The sequence below is a fragment of the Diadema antillarum genome, unplaced genomic scaffold (assembly GCF_040938485.1).
Source record: "Diadema antillarum isolate AM-2024a unplaced genomic scaffold, OU_Dant_1.0 scf00000108, whole genome shotgun sequence".
In the NCBI taxonomy this organism is placed as follows: domain Eukaryota; kingdom Metazoa; phylum Echinodermata; class Echinoidea; order Diadematoida; family Diadematidae; genus Diadema; species Diadema antillarum.
The window spans coordinates 1253468-1273158 of NW_027270997.1; the positions used below are offsets into that span (position 1 = coordinate 1253468).

Sequence of the window (19691 nt, forward strand, 5' to 3'; positions counted from 1 at the left end):
ATTTTATTCAGAATCACGTTTGCGCAGTTTGTGCCCTTGAGACTGACAAGATTCGCGATACTTTGCGAGAGTTTTTGCAGAGGTCGCAATAACAGCTTACATAGCTTTCGCAATGCATTGTTTGACCCAGGATGGTTGGGTAGGTTATAGAGCTGATTATGCTCATTAATTTGATACCTAACTTCCCTATTTTTGATCTCAATATAGTAGTCCATTTTAGCATCAAAAATAAACGATCATTTTGCCAGTGTTCAAGAAGCTTTTAGATCATAGTTTGATGTTTTGCTAGTTCCTGACTGGTATTGAAAATAGATCTCCATAATTTCTTCGATTTCACAATCGTGAAACTTGCGCGAATATGATCAATTAAAAAACGAAGAGGGGCACCATTTTTAAGGTTGTGAATTTTCCTGTTGAAAACAAGGCAAATTATGTTTTCTTACCAGAAGTGGGGTATATAGTGAATGAACACGCGTGGAGTGTGTTGTTGATACCCAGACAATGGTCGTGGACAATGACCAGGATTGGAATGCTTCATGAGGAATTCCACTATCGCAGCTAGTCTTTGTTCATTCTGAAATGTGTGTGCAAGCACATGGAAACATGTGCTTACTTCTTTCATGTGCATGTATTTCACCCTGTGTCAAGAATTCAGACTAGCAGTGCTCAGGGCAATCCACATGAATAATTGATAAAGCATTCATGTGCCTTGCAGCAGAGCTCGGGACAGGTGGTAGCCAGGTCCATTGTTCAGGGTCATTGTAAGTGCACACTCACATACACATCATTGGTTTCTGTGTAAAGTTCAAGTTTTGTATAGAGAGTGAACATTCGATCACAATCTGGAACCTGACATAAAAAAAAAAATCATGGATTTCATGAAACTAATATAGGCTTTCATTTTCAAAATACCTCCAACTCAATTGTACACTATTCAGCTATTACTCATATCAATGACACTTCTATCTGATACATAGTTTTTGAACTCACAGCATTGAGTCAGCAGCCAATGAATACTGCTCAATGCGACACGCCGCGTCTTGCGACAGATTTCGACCAATCACAGACCCAGAATTCCGGTGCGAACGCGAGGATAATCTTTTTAAACTCGACGCTAGACATGTCTCTGAATTTTGCTAGTTCCTGACCGGTATTGAAATGAGAATGAGAAAACTTGCCCTTATTGTGATACTATATACTTTAGCGGACATAGTCTTCACCATATTTTAGAGGGGCATGAAAGATTTCAGGTTAGTTTTTTGGCATCAAACGTGAAGGAATATTTTTGAATACAATACCGAATTCAAGAGAGATTTTGACATTCTATATTCTTCTTTTCCGTTTTATTTTGATCATGAGCATATTTGCTAATGTTTTCTCTTTCAGTCGATATTAAAAGTGTCGAAAACTGACAAGAAATACTCGTTCTACACGGATTTATTCATGACTATGTATCTGCTCATTACGCATGCAAGCACCGCTCAGCCGTGCATACGACTTGAATAAATATGTGCGTTTTCGCTCACGCTGCGGACTGACTGTAGTGGTAGAGCATAGGGTTTTGCATGCATGCTATGGCCTCATGAATATTCATATCCAGGGAGCAGTGTGAACTGAGGTATGGCCACGCACCGAGTGTGAAGATTAATGGACATGTCGGAGCCACATTCCCCTACATCGTCCAGCCCCTGGACTACATGCTGCCTGAACTCATGAAGAATGCTATGAGGTGAGAAAGTCTTCATATAATTGTTATTTTTCCTTCCACTACCCTAGTGTACTTGTGTCTGCAAGATAAATGTGTTCTTCAAGTTTGTGGGAGATTTTCAAAATTGTTTTACCCATTGATATGTGTTGTATTTTTTGTTAAATGCTGATGAGAAATAAATCTGATTTCCATTCAAGTCAATACATGATTGAGAAAGAAAGTAAAGACTGTTGGGATATGTCATAAAATTACATGACTTTGTACAGTGAAAATTGTATTGAAACCATATCTCTTAATCACTGTAGAATAAGAGTCTAGTTTTGTTCATAATTTATTGTCGAGCGCGAGTAGTTTGCAGCTCCTAAAAATCAAGATAAAGGCCTAAAAGACTTTAGCATTATTTGATTTATTTCTATGCCTTTTAAGTTTATGTTCCTTCTTTTCAATACAGAAGCAGCAATTTTTAGTTATGAGGTTCTTCTGTTGTGTTAACACACATGATAGTATGTCAGGGAAATATATCAGGCAGTAGAAAGATCCCATTTGTGCAGTGCACTCCTGTTATAGCAAACACAGTTATATGAAATTCCGGTTACAACGAAGTGAAATTCTGGCCCCGAGTTATCTACTATATATCCTTCTATACTTTTTCTGTTCAGCTACATGTATAAAGAAAATTCGATATAAGGGAAAAAAAAAACTGCTGGTCCTGAGGGCGTTGTTGTAACGAGGGTCGACTGTAATCATGCTTGTGAGCAGTTTTCACAATTGGGGTTAGAATCATGGTCTGTTTGGATGCTGATTGCACATTAAAAAAAAAAAAACAATCTCCTAAGTTTGCTGAAAACAAAAAACACATTTCAATCATCAATGTATCACAGACTCAATGGCCCTGTTATATCCAGCCTGCTCCTAGAAATGTGCCAGCATCTATGTACAGTCAGCACCTATGGCATGTGTGGTAAGGGTGTATCCAAAGAGTGTAGAGTATGTTGATAGAGGTGGATTAAATGTCAGGCTAAGCTCTGCTCCCTGCCTGTAAACATGGTTTTGTGGTTAAAGGGATGGTAACAGTTGGTTGAGGTGAGGATTCAGCTTTAAACTTTTTGTGAGATATTGTACTTAGAAATCAGCTTGTGAAATGTTAAAAAACATACAGTTCTAAGAGAAATTCAAAGTTTTTTTGATGAAAATTAGTTTTGAAATGGCTGAGATATCCACAAACAAAACTAAATGAAGTGATCCTATTTAAGGGTGGATCCCACCCATTATTAAGATTGCTTTGTTTTGGATATCTCAGCCATTTCAAATCAACCAATTTTCATCAAACAAACTTTGAATTCCTCTTGGAATTATATGCTCTTTTATATTTCATAGAGGTTTGCCATTATCTCAAAAATTATATAAAAAAGTTAGAAACCTGAAGCCCAATCTCAACCCAAACTGTACCGTCCTTTTAAAGGATTAGGACAAGAAAATGCCCAGAATCGAGTGCAAAATATTCAATGATAGCAAAAAGAAACAAAGGGACCATTAACTATGTATTGAAGATGACTGGAGAAGCATGATCTTTATTTGCTTTCTGACGTCAAAATCACTTTTATCTGCCCCAAAATCTTCCTTAAAACATTTACAAGTGATATCTTTTTCTGCCATGGGAAAAGTCTAAAACCTAACTTCCCATCCAGTGAGGATGAATGCATGTAATGAAGAAAGGTTTGTCTCTGAATCAAGTGATCCTCTCAACCTACTGTGTAGAGCCACTGTTGAAAGCCACCTGGACACGCCCATGAACCTACCGGACGTCGTCGTCACCATTGCCAACAACGACATCGACTTCATCATCAGGTGAGTATTTCCAGGAGGACGGTGATTTTGTAAGGGGTTTTAAGCAGGGCTCCACACTTGCCTTTTTGTTTGGTGGCCCGATGGGGCCACCAAAATCCTCACTTTCAAAGTTTTGATGGCCCGAGAGAAAAATTTGGTGGCCCGAAAAAAACAATAAAAAAACCTTAAAAATCCTGTTTTTCCAATGAGTCAAATATTTCAGTTTTATCATTGTAAAGCATTGGAAGTTGGACATGTCTATACTCATAAATAAACCTCAACAAACTCACAACACTCACTCTCAGGCACTCATTTAGTCCTTTTCATCCATTCTTTAAACAGATTTAACTGCTAATTTTCGGCGCAAAAAATTACGAATTTATTGACGTACTTTTCACAAAATTTTGGTAGCCCGAGGCGGGCCACCAAATTTGCTCTTTTTTGAAATTTGGTGGCCCGACTTTCATTTTTGGTGGCCCCGGGCCACCGGGCCACCATTAGTGTCAAGCCCTGTTTTAAGAAATATTTCTTCCATGGCTGTCACATTAGGAGTAAACAATTGCCAACATGAACATTAAATTTGAAGACATTCTAGTGTTCATATTTATTTTAATAGACAGGGATGATATTGAGGTTTTTTGAAAAAATCAGGAATGAAAATTTTCAGGTGAGTTAGATACATAGAAATAGCAAAATGTGTACAGACTCGAGAAAAAAAAATCTGAAATCAGATTTAAATCTACAGAATGTCACGCTTGAAGAGAATAAAATCACGTGAAGAAAATTGTTGAAGTTTCATTAAATGGCACTTTGAACAAGAAAGTTATGGAATTTTACAGTTTAACATGTTTTTGTACACCCTGATTATTGGTCATAATCACATTTTACCTACAGTAAATATTGTTTCCTGCTAGTGATTATACCTGCACACAAAATTGCACTGAGTAGTGTTCTTTTAAAATGTAATGAAAAATAATGTAGTACATATCCATTACATCAAGTTTCTAGAGATGAAATAATGAAATAAATCCACAGTAATGGCTTTTCAGTGGGAGGACGTGTGGTTGATAATTCCTGACCAGAAAAAAATTATTTTATTTTTTTTTTTTCTGAAGCCGAGACATCATCACTAATGTAGTATGCACTTGTAGTATCATTATGTGGCTGTAACCAACATCAGTGTTCTGTAAAAGTCTGCAAAACTTTGAATTTCCAAAACTTTTCTATTATTGTTCAAATTTAATGACACTTGCTTTGTTCTGTATCTTTTTGTTTAAATTCTATTTATGACAGTCAATATCTAGTACATGTATATGAAGTTATTTTCACGCAAGGAACCTACAAGTAACAGATCAGGCAGGGGTCACATGAAGTTACTATCCATGAACATTGGAATAGAGTGCTTGAGTTTTACTAAAGTCTCATCATTATTGATGTTCAAAAATGTAACTGTCTTCAGTCTATTTTTTTATAAAGAACGTTTTGATCTTTAAAAAAAAAAATCAAACTCTGGGAAAAACAACTTTAATACAAAGGAAAACAAAAGGGACCTAATGGCAGGATATCAATTTGTACCTTGAAATGTTATCCTTTTGAAACCATGTTGAAACCTTTTAGTCACTGCCACAGCAAGTATTGACTGGAGATTTCCAAAACAAAAGAAAAAGGGAAAAGGTATGTAAAGCCAAAGTATTAGGTTGATAGCATTAACATAGGCATAACTTGACCAAACATGACCAAACTTTTGTGCAAAGAACTACCAACATTGGGATACATGTGGTAAAACTCATTAGTGCAGCATTTTTTTTTTCTTCTGAAGATTCATGTTAGAGTGCCGATAGAATATACCATTAGAATGTTTAAACAAAATAGTATCTTACATTTGAATACTGCCAAAAGAATATCTTACATTAGAATATCTTCAAATACATTATTATACAATGTAGAATGTTTGCCTCCAGAAATTCTGCATCTCAGCCAGTTGCAGAATACATGTACAACATGGGCAGCCTGTAGAAAGGCTGTCAAGGACAAGTCTAATATTTAATTATTCTAATGATGTTGGTGGTGATGATGAAAGTGATATGGAGACAGAGTATTAAAGAACCATCATTATCCTGGTCTGAATGCATTGCTTGATGTTGTTGTTGGCGTAATACTAGACTTACCTGAAAATATCCCATGTATTTATACAATTTTTGATGATTGAATGTAATATCAGAGTGTTCCTTTCTTTGCTTTTCCTCCTTTTAACATTATGTAGCTCTAAGTATGTTAGTCCTAAACCACAGGTTGTTCCTTATACAAATCACTTATGGATTAACTGTCCCATTTTGGAAAACATTTCTGTCTACCAGTAAGTCAGAAACGATGACAAAAGTATGCAGCAGTCATATGACTTATTACTACTGAAGCAGTCTGAAGGTGTATGCCCTTTGCTGAAATAGCAAGTGAAGTTACTAAATGGCAATATTTGGCACTTAACATTTTAAGAGGTGGGAAAAGAGGTAGAGTGCACTCCCGTTATAACGAACGCGGTTATAACAAAATTCCGCTTTACAACGAAGTAAAAATTCAGACGGCAACATTGTCAGCTCTATGTATTTTTATTGTTTATTTGTTTGGTTATAACAAAATTTTGATATAAAGAAAGAAAGCTGCCGGTCCCAAGGACTTTGTTATAACGGGAGTCCACTGTGCTGTTAACGAGTACCTACTTTGTAACATGTATGCAGCTTTTACAGAATCAGTGATTTAAGACCAAGCTGTAACAAAAGTAAACATCAAAAACAGTTCAGTAGACTTTTGATACTAATTTTATTTTAATTGAGTTTGCATCACATGTAGTACATCTGTGCTGAATGGTACACAAAAGGGAATTGATTAAAAAGCGTGAGGATAATAACTAAGGCTGATTAGGTATCATTAAAAATGTATTAGTGTTGTGCTAGAATTTAATACATATACAAAACATGTCCACCACTACCCATACACATGCCAATGTACAAAATACATGATACTCGAGTAAAGATTTGAAATACGTATCATTCTTCCTCTTTCTCTCTCTCTCTCTCTCTTTCACCTTTGGCCACATACTACAATTACATCATAACATCTAAAATCTGCATTATGTGATATTTACAATGAATGGGAAATCACGTACAGTGGCATGCTAGGGTTAACACAGTAATAAGAGTATTGTACAATAATCTTCACCTCTCTAGAATATCTTGATATGTTACTTTAACTCGATTAATTACATGTACAGCAATATCGTCGTAGCAACCTTCAGTTGTGGCACAGGGAATCTGTACGAATGACATCTTTCATGGTACGGACTTACACGATAAATATTCACACATCAGATGGATCAAGTGCATGCGTCATCTTGGGTATAATTATCCAAGGATATTTGTCCTAAAGGGGGCTTATGTCCGACTAATTTATTGTTCCTTCAGCTGGTTAATTGATGGAAAGGAAATTAAGTAGGTCTCTAGAGGAATCTTATCATTTCAAGCCCTTTAAATATAAAAAAAAAAGCCACAGGCAGCTGAGCTGTCATGTCAATATATGACGGTGGGTGTATTGCCAAGAGTATTACACAAGTATCACAGACAATCCAGTGTTTCTCCTCGTCAAAATCATTAACCAAGTAAACGATGTTGAACCATGGAATTGGTTTCACAGTGTACCTGCTCCACCCCTGTATGATAAGTAGGGGATATCCCTAGATTCTGTCTGCTAGGCTGGCTTGTTTTACTGCTCATGTGGAAGAAACAAACATACTACCTGTACAGACATTTTGTCGTGTGCTTGAGAGAATGACGCATCATGCAAGGCGCGTAAGGAATACACAGGCCTCACATGAGTTTGCCTTGTTCTTCCCCGCATACAATTTTGATCAGTAAGGTGTGAACAGTGTAAAGTGCAATAAACTGCTTGCAAGTACAATATAATGATCAGAGCTTCTAGGCACGAAAAAAATAACCAAAAGAGAAATAAATGATTAACATATAAATTGGAACAAAAAACCTATTTGTGTGAGCTTTTTGTTGAACATAGATTATTGGCAATGTCTTAGGTCTATACTTTCTTATGTTTTTATACAACACCATTATATACTTTTTGCAAGTGCAACTAAAGTGCCATCATGAGTGAGTACAGATCTTCCCGGCAGATTGGATTTGGCTTGCGTTAACAGAAAGTGGAAGCTGCTACAATTGTAAGTTGCATGTCTGAAGGCCGTGATGATTTCCATTGTGTGAGCATGATACAGACTAGCCAGACATGATCTATGTAATCATATAATTTCCACATGTTAGTCTCATTACTTACAGAAGTCTTTGTAATAGCTGGTACATTTTCTTCATCCTACTATTAAAGCAAAGTCAACATTTGTAGTCAGTTTGTCAGTCCTTGACTGGGGTTTGGGTATGCTATCTTGGATTTTGAAATAAATTACTTTAATTATCACTGAAAATGAGATGACCTCCATTAAAGATCATTCTCATCTTAATACAGTATGTAAGAATGCCATTGGCTGCGAATATGCCATCTTCCACTGTGGACCCTCAAAAACATATGTACACACCAAATTTTTTTTTTTAATGGGATTGATACCAACATCGAAAATGTGCATCAAAACTTGATAATTTCATGAACAGTGCTGAAAAAGTAGAGTGATTTACAGTGAATGTATCCTGCAGACAGAAGAATTTTCTTGCTGCTGTCTCCTAAATCCCTACTACATACAAAATTGGAAAAAAAAATACCTATGAGTACAATTCAAAAGAGTTGTGTGTTTGAAATTATGACTCCCATCAAAAACAAGGATCAAAACAGATTTGTGTAGTGGATGTTCGATGACTGTTAACTGTATCACTGCATTTCGAATTTGGCAGAAGAAACTTGGTGAGAAAAAGGACAAACTGTCATCCTTTATTTCTATTTTTCATGAAAACTTGAAGATATATTGTCTGTTCAGTCAGAGGCAGATATTTCTAGTAGAGCCACCCATTCATCAGATAGCTGTTAGCACAGGCGTAGAAAGTATATTATCATGAATATGCTCAAAATGATACATTGTAATAATCCACACAAGTACATTGTACAACTAGTTCATTGCAAGAAAAAAAAAATTATTAGAATCATAATCTACAAACACTTCTGTTTTTCCCATTGCAAAGTTGATAGAATCCAGACAAGTGAACCAATAAATGTGCAACTTGACAACTGCCTAATGATTGAATCTACTGAACAAAGAATACGTACATGCTTATTTTCCTTTTTTTTTAGCATATCACCTTATGCATTATTGACTGTGTGTCAGTGCAAGTATATATTAAAAAAAATCTGCAGCTCTAAATCGATAGCATCAGATGTGTAAATGAGAAGATACAGCGCTACACCAACAGCAGTTGTGGATTTGCGGAAAATCAGGGTTCAACCATGAGTATGACACAGACTTTAAGAGACATTTGAATCATAATTTACATAATCAGAGTGATACGACTATGTGTAATAGAATGTGAACATACAGTGTAAGATGAGATATGAATGTACACTGTAAAGCCGCAATGCATATTATACATGTCTATGCGCAAAGCTGTTAGTTTTGGTTCATGTACCCCAACAGAGAGTATTAAAACTGATCTACCATCAAAAGGCAGCATTTGCAGTGGCGTATGCAGCTGTGCCATGATCAACGCATGCACGGTCATTCAGATCTTAATGGTCAAGAAAATCACAACTATGCTACAATGTTTTCCCTCTGGTAAATAAAACAGGCATCATTGAGATAGGTCAATCCAAGTGCTACATACAATGTACCTTTCCCATGTATGTCAGTTTATCAACTCCTTATTTCCATATGACTGTGGTCTCACATACAATGTGTGGACACACTTTCACCTGTTTTGATACCAGGGAAACAGATAGTATGAGTCACTTTGATCTACATTGAGGGATAAATATCCTACATGTAAGTAAACATGTGAGACAGTTACATCCTTGATTACTTGTGAACAGACATACGAAGATATTTTCTCTTCTCTACCTCTACCGAGAAAAGAAATGTGACTTTTCATCTGTGTGGCAATTGAGTAAAATGCAAGCTACATCATAGTCAAATTTTTGCGTTCCCTCAGGGTGCTATGCACTTCAGTACCGACATTAAACAAGTGCTAGCCTCTAGTATACAGTTGTTGAGAGAAAAAACCTTGAATTTCATTCTATTTTTCAAGTGATGTGTCATCAGCCTAAACATATTTCCAATTTATTACCAAGATTGTACATGAATTAAGAATAAAGCAAATATGCCAAAAGAAAGAGGAGTGAATACAAATCATGCAACATGATATTAGCTCCTACTCTAACTCTGCATATCATGTTTTGGCTAGATTTTGAAGAAGCCAGGAGCCATATAATGGATTCCACGAGAAGGATTGCAAATATGCAGGGTTTTTTTTTTCTCCAGAACTTGAGACAGCAATGCTGCTGCCCACATTTAACGATCTAGCATGACTCAAATTCAAATGTTTATCAAGTGTCAGAGTGTGTTTGCAGTGGGTGTACTGTTTACGACATCCAAATTGCCCATGCTTTTGAAGAGTAACAAAGTTTAGGAGGATGTGGAATAGATGATTTTAGCAGGTGTTTCCCTTTTCTTAGACAACACACTGACATGGTAGTTATTGTTTTCTTATTATGAGTTGTCAAAATCATGCCCAAAGATAACATTTGAGTAGATAGGTACATACTACAGATTAGGTAGAAGCCAGGCATACATACTAGTGAAATGCGAACATCTGCACCCAAGAAGTTACAGAACAAGAAGCATTCATTTTTAGAGTTAAGCATCAAGTGCAGAATTCACTGTCACAAATGAGAAGCTAGCATCTTGACACACTGTTATCTTGCTATGTGAAGAAACCTTGAGTGAAATGGTGATTACAAAAACATTAAAACTAGCACTCTTTATTAGATTTAGCCCAAACATACACTTTGCAGCTATATATGCAGAATACTTTACAGCAACTGGATTTCACAATTCTTCTTTACTTTAATATTTATTTCTTGTTAAGCATAGCACAGAACTTGTAAAGAATAACACAAACACACATAAAGTATTATGCATGTACTCTTTGGCATTCTGCTTTTAAAATTTTAAAGTTTACAGGAACTGAATGCCCATTATGTACTTAGCTTTTATACATGTGCCATGTCCTTCATACAGTATCCCTCCCCCCCCCCCCCCCCCCCCTTACAATGACACTGTACATCTTGGAACCTCACGACAGCTAGCTCTATAAAATACAAATGTGTCTTTTCAGTGAAGGTGACAAATGTAATCTGCTTTTGACAGGTCAATGACAAGACTGTTTTCTTGGGAACAACTTGAAGAAATATCCCATATTATTTTACTAATTCTTGCAATAATGCCACACCCACCACCCCCCCCCCCCCCCAAAAAAAAAAGAGGCTACGACAGCAGACATTGGGAATGCACAGAGAAGAATCACCTTATCACATTTCTGTGGCATCAAATGAAAGAATATCACGTCACACACACTATGATGTTAGTAATCATGCTCATTTGCTGCAATTATATGGGAGGACAGTTTGAAATACAAAGATGGTCATGATTGTACTATGGTATAAATGCCCAAAATAATGGTGGCAGAGAGATGTTAAAAGTACTTAAGCTTATTGGGAAAAATCTGAGTTGATATAAACTGGTTAATGTAAAAAATTTAAAGCGCAGTGAAATTATCACCATTAGCTACAATATTTGCATGGTTCTTTACTCTTTTTCTTTTGATGTAAATTAGTCCCACACAAGCACTGACACCGCTACAATGTATGTCTTTTGTACATGGGCACCCAATGTTAGGATGTGTTTCCACGGGTAACATTACGGTCAGCATTGCGATTCAAGAGAGAAAAATTTGAAAGTTTGACTTCACTCAAACTGGCAGATGTACCATATACAGTACAAGTATTGGATATTGCTACCGAAAGAGCCAAACTCAGAGATCAGCTCATTGAGAGACGGCTTGCCCTGCTGGATTCAAACAATGAAACTAAGCTTATCTTGTGGACTTGTTATTTGATAACTTTCTCCTACATACTGTCAACATAACCTATCTCAATTTACACAAATATTATTCTAGACCATTTTGTTACACTACAATGTACAATGCTGCTTACGACAGTGTGGTGCATTGCAGTATGCTAGTCATGTTGTGCCCGACAGTGTGGCCAAATAAAAACACAGCATGTACAAAGAGGAAAGGTCAAACTGCTGCTCTCATCTTACCATATTAGCACCACTAAAGCAAGAGAGTATTTAAATATTTTATGTTCATGATATAGCACATTCTGTTTGGCAATGTTCTACTACCTCAATGCATGATTATCTCTTAATTTCCAAGACTTCATTGATTGTTGCATTGTGTATAAACAATATCCCTCCTACAGTGAAGGTGAATTGGGACCATACGACCGACAACTTGTGCTTTTCTGTCATTTCCTTCGGCCAAATATGGCTGCTTATACTGATGGCTATTGTTTGCTTGCCATGTGATGAGCGAGCCATATTAGAAATGTGCTTTCGAAGATTGAACCAACATGAGCAAACCAAGTGCTCCTTCTGCAGTAAGTCAAACCAAAATGCAAAAGTGGAGGATTTGCTAACCTTGATTTTCACACCATCACTGTGCAACAGAATCTAAACATTGTACATCAAATTGATTTGCCACTCATGTAATGATTGGGTCAGCTGAATTATCGGTCAAGTCAAAGTTCCACTCAGATGACCAATGCGATCTGAATCAACAGAGTCAATATTCAACTTCATGTACAGTATACCAAATGTGTTATCTGACCAAAATCTTTGGTCAGAAAAATGATTGGCCTCGCATAGACCAGCCAAACAAGACACTTTAATGTTCAGCAAGGACCAGTATTGCAAGCTCTGAACTCATATACAGGTGAAAGAAGAGCTTATTGAAAAGTCCCAGATCAGAGGAACAAAAAAAAAAAAAAAAAAGCACTAATATGAACCCATAATTTGGCACATAATATAACATACGAAAACAGATTGTACATGTGAATTCCAGGGATTAGAAATTAGCAGGCTTCAGATCTGAGACATGGACGCTAAGATGACGCAGGCTCAGATGGGACAATAGAAATGGCTATCTTACACATGTGCAGAACACCATTTTTTGCCTAATTAAAGTCATTTTAGCCTTCGCATCGCAGATCTAGAGCTTGCTATTAAGGCTGAAGAGGTAAGTATTATAATTCAAGTTCGCCTTCAAACTACTACAAGACAAATTATGTTGATTCAGTGTGATACAAGAAAATTATGTGAAAACAAAACAAGAAAATCCTTGAGCAGAGCACATGCTTATATTCAGTGAATTTTCAAGGTTAAATACCATTCCTTATGTTCTTCTTTGCTTGTGTACCTCAAATTTGATGTCACATTCATGACATCATAATATGATTGCCTGAATTTGGAGGTCTGACAAACTAGTTTCCAGCGCATGATCAGGGACCACATTTTGTAATCACTTCTACTAATTGTAAATTGCAATAACTGCAGCCACTGTTGCAAATTTGTAACTACTTATGACTGACCGCTGTTTTCTGGCTGCAACCATGGTAATTGCAATCATTCCACCTCACAATAATCACAAACTTGTCTGATTGATGCTGACCTCAGCTGTTTTGTGTTACCTACAAATACATAATCATCAATGGCAAATATCAATGATATTCAGAGATGTGATATGGTAAGCACACCATGGAAATCTCTATTTCACCTGCGCATCATCAAATCCTAGTCATTACATAGCTTGGTACTTTGTGTTGACATTTCATTACAAAACCAGGAACGTCTCTACTCAGTAGACGTCCCAGGTGACTGTGACACTTCCGGTACTTCAACAACAGGGGTGACCTCGTCTGCTGTGCTGTTGTCCTCGTCAGCTTTGATAGCCTCGCTGGACACATACATGGCTGCAGCTTCAATGCCAATTTTCAGTTTCTTTGGTGAACTCTTCTTTCGGCGAGTGGACTCTTTCTTGTCACTCTTCTTCGACTTGACCTTCTTGAACTTGACCTTCAGTGGGCCACCTGAGCTGCTCTCTGGGCTCTTCCTCTTCTTTCCGTTCATCATTTGCTCCGAGACCAGCTGTTTGGCAAGATTTTTCTTGAATTCGAGGGTGCACATCTTGCGTGTACCAGAGAGAGAGCCACTGTTATGATGAATGTAGGTCTCTTTCATGATGATGTAGGCATTGGCCATGCACGTATCAAAGATGAACCAGAACAAGTAGTGCCACCACTTGTTGGATGTTCGTGATGAGGGATACTCCAGCCGCAGCTGATTGGCATGTGAAACTCCGTGGAGATATTTGTTGCAGTTGGATATTGCCTGCGGACAAGGCACCGGCTTGACCCATCCATCCCGCTGCTTCCGTGTCACGTTGTCGGTCACCGTGGCGTCGTCAGCGGTTGACAGCACATGCACAACTCGTTTGTCCTTCCATGCATAAGCACATGTGTTCCCTTTCTGAACCACTGCAGACTGGCCATGCTGAGTGAAAGACTTGGACCCCAGCTGGGCTTCGGGGAAGTCCTTCCGCTCTGCTTTCACAGTCCCTCGACACCTGATCCCCAAGTCATACATTCTTTCGAATAAGTAGGGGCTGGTGAAAAAGCCCTTCATGTTCAAAATGGCATCGGTATTATGAAGATCTTTTGAGAGGTCTAATGCTACTCTGGTTGCCAGTCCACCCTCCATCTTACCCTCCTGTGACTTCCCGGTATAAAACTGGAAATCGTTGACATAGCCGTTGGTCGAGTCGGCTCTCATCCACACCTTGATACCTACAGTGGTCCCATCAGCCGACCTCTGTCGCCAGCCAAGCTTCCCTTTGTATGTGATTATGGTCTCATCAATGCACATGTTCTGGTGGGGGTGATAATGCTCTTTGATGGTGCGTAATACAGTATCAAGGATGGGGCGTATGGCATGAAGCTTGTCATGATCAGGGGCAGTCACAGGAGGATTGGTGGTCATGTCATTGGCATTCAAATTCCTCGCTATGTTCTGAAAGCGGTTCTTGGGCATGATTTGCGAACATGCTAGACTTCCAAAGAGCCAATCCGTTGACCAATACATGTCCTGGTGGGGCAGACTCAAGATGCTCATGTAGATGCGAATCCCGAGATATGCCTTCATTTCAGTGAAAGTGAGTGGCTTCCAGTTGGCATTAGCCTTGTCTGAATGTGTGTGTTCGGCATATCGGTTGGTCTCTATCATCAACTGCTCAATGAGCGATTCTGGAAAGAGCATGTTGAAGAAGGCCAACTCCGGGGTGCCATGGGGTAGCAAGGGCGAAGGTCCAGGTTTGGCAGCGTTGAACGGTGGGGCTGGGGTGGCGCGGACGTGATGAGTCCACCCAGATGGTTGGTTACCGTGCTCTGCTCTGCCTTTTAAGGATGACTGTGTCGACGTTGGAGGTGGGGGCAGTTGAAGACCGTGGAATGGCATGTTGGCAGCGTTGCCCGGGACGACACTCATGTCTGAAGCATGCCTGGCAGCCTGCTGCACTAGCCCAAGCCCAATACTCTGAGCAAAGGCCTGCTGTATCATGCTCGAATTCAGCATTTCCTTTCTGCTGCCATCCAAGTTGGTGTAAGTCTTCTCGATATCATCTGCCCCGTCTGACTGATCATCAACGCTTATGTCATCGGAGTCTATATCTGAACAGTCAAATGGAACAGGATGATGCAGCATTGAGGCAGAGTTGTCACCCATATTGGCACTCATATTGGGACCAAGACCAGGAGTCATATTGGGAGGCACACCCGGAGTCATCCCTGCACTCATGCCTTGACCACCTCTTGCTGGGTCATACACACCACCTGCCATTTGCTGGATGTTTGCCATTCTGCAAAAGAAAGCATACAAATTTGTAATTAGTAATGTGCAAGTCTATGAATCCATTCAAAAGTCATGAATTTTTGAAGTTTCAGTGCTGTTATTGCTGAACGAGAAGACTTACTTCAGTTTGTGATAAAATATGCGTAGAACGATACAAAGAAACTTCATATTTTCACTTTTTTGCATAGTAAAAGAGCACTTGATTTGCCCCTTTCAGAAGGCGGGGGAATAATATTACCCTCAACATACATCAGTAACAAGTCCAGGGAATGTGTTCTTTAAAGGAAATTTCATGGAAATCTTCTATGTATGTGACATCATACACTGTAGTAGTCTTCTCATCTAGCGATGGCAGCACTGAAAGTTCAAAAATTCTTAACTTTTGAACAGATTGTCTGATTTTTTTTTCAAATTTTCACTGATGTGTTCTACAGTACTAATATTGTTGCATTCACCCAATCCACATGTATATATTAACTGTAATAAGGCGAACTTGTCCTTCTATGACATTTTTATGCAATGAAAAAAAAACAACCCAACAACGACAGAGAGAATATTGCAAATATTTTGAGCTCTGGACCACCAAGATGGTTATTTTTGAAGTGGCCAAGGGTGCAATATCCAGAAAATTTAATCATAAAATGTTATCACCTCAGTTGTCCAATTTGATAAGACTAGAATGGAAAAGTTTGATCATAGTGTAGAACGAAAAGACAGTATACCGGTACTTCAATAGTTGTCACTGATATTCTGTATACGTCGAATATTTCGCGAGGTTTTTATTTTTGCGAATTTCGCAAGTCAGCTGCCACTCGCGAAATTAAAAACACACAAAAATATTGACTCTAATGCCGATATGAATGTGACGTACGCGTATACCTTTCTCCGTTCAGTACACGACTCCACGATCGCGAATTCAACCACTCACGAAATTGTCGGGAAGTCCCGATTCGCGAAAATTTAGACTCGCGAAATATATGGCGTATACAGTAGCCAACGAAGAGTGTTGCTCTTTTTGTTTGCTACGTGTACGATGTGTGTGAACTGATCAACAACAGACTTTGTATATTGATGCATCATCTGTATGTCTTTATTCAAAATCAATTTCTCTTTGGAGAAAGTTCTGTTTTTTGAGGCCCCCACCTGTATGACATACAATTAAGGATGTATTGATAACATGACTCAATATATCGACAGATGAAGGAGACTGCACAGTTTGCATACACGTAAGCCAAAGCAACAGTATCCATGTAGATGTTGGCTAAAAGTTATTCTGGTAGACTCGTCATCTAAATTATTCATACAAATTTTCCATACAGTATCAGAATTAGTCTACCGTACTAGCCCTCTTGAATGATAACACAAGTCGCATCTGCAAGTAGCTGAAAGCCTTGTACTTCAAAAGCTCTTTAACTTTGGGTTGTACTGTTAAACATGGACCCAGACAAGGATATTGGAGAGGATAGAAAGGAAAAACCCTTGCAGTTGGAGGGAAAAACAACCCATCCCATGAAGGAAACAAAGAACAATTAGGCAGAAAGTACAGGTAAATATGAAATTGAGAAAGTTAGACAGGGGGAACACCACAAAGAAATGATTGATAGGAAGGAAAGGGAAATTTAGGTATAGATTCTACCTGAAAATGAAAGAAGAAAAGATAGAAAAGAAAGAGAAAGATATAGCTAAAGTGGCAGCACACACTTGCGCACGCGCTCAACCCCTTTGAAGCTACAACCGCTATTCAAACGCAATGCGCAAGACTTGGCCGAGGAAAAGAGAAAAACAAATTTTAGCTTTTCACTGACACCATCGGGAAAGCCGCTGTGTCGCTACATTCAGACCAAATGCTCGACCCTTCAAGCATGCGCTGAACGTATTCATACTGTGCTTGTGCATTGTGTACAGAGCAGCTCCATGCAGCATTTCAAGCAATCAAGATTTTCCAACAATTTTCCTACACTTGCAAATACTAAAAGTGTTAAAACTTAATGTCTATTCGACTTTGGAGACTCAGATGCAAGTATTTTAGGCTACTGAATAACAAGGGTGAGTTTGTGCATGTTTGGAGATCATTCGCCAAACAGGTCAAGCGAAACAAGCGAAAGTACACTAGACTAGCGCCGATTTTTCTGCTGTCTGAAGGCAACCGTGCCGTGCCGTGTGTGTAGCTGTGTACTGTGTGTAGCCGCTAGCAGTCTACAGTTGTCGTAAAAATAACATCCCATTGAGATTGACATGTTCATAAACCATGTGAAGCTGCCTATTTCACGAGTATGCCAAGAATACGTATTCGTTGCTGTAAACTGTGAGGTTCATTACCCAAACATATGTCATTCATACACTATAAAATATCATGAATATTGACACGTTGTCGATGTGTAATTTCGTTACCTTGAAGCAAAAGTAAACCCTCCCTTGAATATGAATTAGTGGGACTACGCTACACCAACGCACTGTTTCGGGTAGAAAGTCTTCGACGCAATTAAGTGAAAAATAATATCTCTTTCCCGTAATCTGAATCCTTCGATTTGGACTCGGTGAAAGGCTACATGTCAATGATTTCGTATTTTGTTCGATTGTACCTACCTGACAGGCAAATCGGTGCAATAGCGCCGAAATAATGTGACATGTACAGGTACGATTTCCCTCGCTCGTGTCCCATGAAAAGCCACCAATTGTTTGTGTATTGAGCTCATGAGATGAGTGCAAGCTGACCTCGATGTACGTAGCAGGTCAGCGTGGCATTTTGCTTCCGGGATCGGCGGCCGAATGTGTTTTATGTTCGATTCGCCAATAAAACTGCAGCACCTGAAACGCACAACTTTGTGCGCGCCAGGACAAATAAATCAGATTATGGGGATGAATGTACCGTATATTGGTATAAGTATTAGTATCTAAATTAAACACCCCCCCCCCCTTTGAGAAATGAATGATCGATATGATGTGAAATGAACAATAACATAACTAAAACCAGTATCGAAATAGTTTCACACATCAAACAAAATCAAAATAGGCCTACTAATGTTACTCAACGAATCAGTAGGTGAGCTGGTAGTGGTACCGTACCGGTACCTGGATCAATGGATTCTTGGGGGTGGGGTGGGCCATGGGGAGATGCCCTGTTCTTTTGACACACATCTAGCTCTTATACAATGTTTATAACTCTGCCAACTGAGGATTTTTTTTTTATTTGTTTATTTTTTTATTTTTTTATTTATTTATTTATTTATTTATTTATTTATTTATTTATTTTTTTTTTTTTTGGGGGGGGGGGGGTGTTTTGGCTAATGTTATGTGCCATATGAATCTTGGAGGTGTTGCCATTCAGACAAAACAATGTGCATTCATTTCAGTATGAGCCCACTGGGTGCACAGGACAAGTCCACCTTCATATACATGCGGAATGCAGCAATATTAGTAGATACATCAGTGAAAGTTTGGGGAAAAATAATCTGTTCTAAAGTTATGAATTTTTAAAGTATCTGCGCAGTCACAGCTGCTTGATGAGAAGAGCTGCAGCGTATGATATCACATGCATAGAACAATTATGTTTTATAAGGAAAATATATTAAAGAGAATTCCACAAAATTTCATTTTTTGAAAAATGTAAACATTCCCTTGACTCGCTACGGTACTGACCTAAAGATTTTAAGGGTACTATTATCCCCCTGCCTTCTGAAAGAGGCAAGTCAAGTGCTCTATTTTTATGTGAGAAAAGTAAAAATATGTTGAATTTTCTTTGTACTTTCCTTATATCATTCTACGCATGTGACATCACAAGCTGTAGTACCAGGTAGTCTTCTCATCCAGCAATGGAGGCACTGAATCTTCAAAAATCCGTAACTTTCCATTGTGCCTCAAACATTTCACTGATGTGTAATTCTACCGATATTGCTGCATTCTCTTAATCCTTATGTACCTGGTACATGAAGGTGGACTTGTCCTTTAATTCCTCTGGGGCCTAGCTGTTTCACAAAGAATTAATTAAGCCAAGTTGATCTTAAAATTTAAGATTGACTTTACCATGGTACTTGATGCTGTGTGTGTCTTCAATATTGCTCAACTTTCAAATGATTGAAATTAAGATTTTGGAGACATTTTTTCAATTAGCCATTGATAATACAAGATGAAAATAGATAACAAAGGAATTACTAGTATTCTGTAACAATAATAATGTGAAGTGGATGGTGATTAGGC

General features: G+C 38.3%; 2 protein-coding genes across 2 annotated transcripts in view; one reads left to right on the forward strand and one right to left on the reverse strand.

Moving 5' to 3' along the window:
• LOC139719314 (branched-chain alpha-ketoacid dehydrogenase kinase-like) overlaps window positions 1-19691 on the forward strand; it is a 55800-nt gene that overhangs the window by 33605 nt on the left and 2504 nt on the right. Inside the window, exons 8-9 of the mRNA XM_071630734.1 lie at window positions 1601-1729; window positions 3467-3556. Coding sequence (XP_071486835.1) covers window positions 1601-1729; window positions 3467-3556 — 219 coding nt within the window. The remainder of the gene's footprint in view (window positions 1-1600; window positions 1730-3466; window positions 3557-19691) is intronic.
• On the reverse strand, window positions 12582-18157 carry LOC139719313 (piggyBac transposable element-derived protein 5-like). The gene is made up of 2 exons (XM_071630733.1): window positions 18081-18157; window positions 12582-15501 (listed from the first exon to the last, which is right to left on the reverse strand). Exon 2 carries the CDS (start codon window positions 15498-15500, stop codon window positions 13443-13445), a length of 2058 nt encoding a protein of 685 aa, XP_071486834.1. The 5' UTR covers window position 15501; window positions 18081-18157; the 3' UTR covers window positions 12582-13442.

Excerpts from the sequence above, each read along its gene's own strand:
- LOC139719313 (XM_071630733.1), bottom strand. The coding sequence starts at position 15,500 with ATGGCAAACATCCAGCAAATGGCAGGTGGTGTGTATGACCCAGCAAGA.